The sequence below is a fragment of the Geospiza fortis genome, unplaced genomic scaffold (assembly GCF_000277835.1).
Source record: "Geospiza fortis unplaced genomic scaffold, GeoFor_1.0 scaffold1695, whole genome shotgun sequence".
In the NCBI taxonomy this organism is placed as follows: Eukaryota; Metazoa; Chordata; class Aves; order Passeriformes; family Thraupidae; genus Geospiza; species Geospiza fortis.
This window is the reverse complement of record NW_005054743.1, coordinates 6573-7924: the sequence shown is the minus strand read 5'-3', so window position 1 is coordinate 7924 and position 1352 is coordinate 6573. Positions and strand designations below refer to the sequence as shown.

At 60.8% G+C, this 1352-nt stretch overlaps 1 protein-coding gene across 1 annotated transcript in view; it reads right to left on the bottom strand.

The window, feature by feature from the left end:
• The window catches only part of DQX1 (DEAQ-box RNA dependent ATPase 1), a 9861-nt gene that overhangs the window by 1971 nt on the left and 6538 nt on the right, over positions 1 to 1352 (bottom strand). Inside the window, exons 4-6 of the mRNA XM_031065362.1 lie at positions 1316 to 1349; positions 1067 to 1222; positions 735 to 926 (exon numbers count right to left, since the gene is read on the bottom strand). Coding sequence (XP_030921222.1) covers positions 735 to 926; positions 1067 to 1222; positions 1316 to 1349 — 382 coding nt within the window. The remainder of the gene's footprint in view (positions 1 to 734; positions 927 to 1066; positions 1223 to 1315; positions 1350 to 1352) is intronic.

The window sequence follows — 1352 nt, the reverse complement described above, 5'->3', positions numbered from 1 at the left end:
GGGACGGTGGGGGCTGTGATGTGGGGCAACAGGGGTGGGATAGTGGGGGCTGTGATGTGGGGCAACAGGGGTGGCACAGTGGGGTCAGCATGTGGGGACAGGGGTGGGATAGTGGGGTCAGCGATGTGGGGACAAGGGTGGGACAGTAGGGGCTGTGATGTGGGGACAGGGGTGGGATAGTGGGGTCAGTGATATGGGGACAGGACATTGGTGCCATGGGGTGGAGACAGGTGAGCAGAGAGCCCGCTGGGCTGGGGGCTTGGGGAACACAGAAGCACTGCTGCTCCCCTGTCTGTGATCTCTTCACACAGTGGTGACAGGGACTGAGCCCCCAGGCTAGAGCTGGGACCCCCAGATCCTCCCCCAGCCGGGCTGGGCACTAGGATGGGGTCAGGAATGGGGCAGGGCAGGGGCAGCTCCAGGACAGGGGCACATGAGGGGACACAACAGGGGATATAGGGGACACAAAGGAGTCTGTGGGATGGCCACAGGGGTGCAACCCCCCCAGCCCCTGCCCCACTCAAAATTTTTAATGTAATTTAACTTAATTTTGCTGTATTTTATTTAACTCCTAACTTTTTATTTCCTATCATGGCTGCCTGATTTGGTTCCATATAAGTAATTATGGAAATGGGCTGAGGAGGTGACATCTGAGATTTCAGAATTAACCTAAAATATGCACCAAACCTTCCACTTCTCACTGCTGGCTCCCCCCCAGGCTCCCCACAGGGTACCTGTGAGCATGGCAGCCAGGCTGACCATCTCCTCCACGCAGTCGAACTCGCAGGAGGCGATGAGAGCCTTGGCCAGCTGCGGGTCCAGGGGGAACTCGGACATGATGATCCCCACCTCCGACAGATTCCCGTCATCATCCAGGGCTGCCAGGTAGTCCAGGTCCTCCAGAGCTTGCATCAGTGACTCAGGGGCTGGGGTGGGACATCAGGCAGCTTTGCCTACTCTGTCCAGTCCCTCCCAGAGACAACCCAGGCCACAGTGATGACCACAGCCACAGCTGCCCATTGTGCCCCTCTGCTCCCCATGCCATGCCTGGCCCCATGGGCTCTACCTGGGCGGTCAAGGAAGTCACACTGGCCCATGTCAGCGATGTCCAGGCGCTTCAGCAGCAGCACCAGGCGGCTCAGGCTGGTCTCGCTGACCTGGGGCGCGGGGCTGGGGGGCAGGCGCTGCTCAAAGGCCTCCGAGTACAGGCGCAGGCAGGTGCCTGCAGGAGAGAGGACAGGGACAGGGTGGGGACAGGTGCTGGCCCAGGGGCTGCTGGCAGTGCTGAGGGGGGGACACTGGAGCAGGGGCTCACCTGGGGGGCTGCCAGCAGCTCTCTGCATGCGTGACTC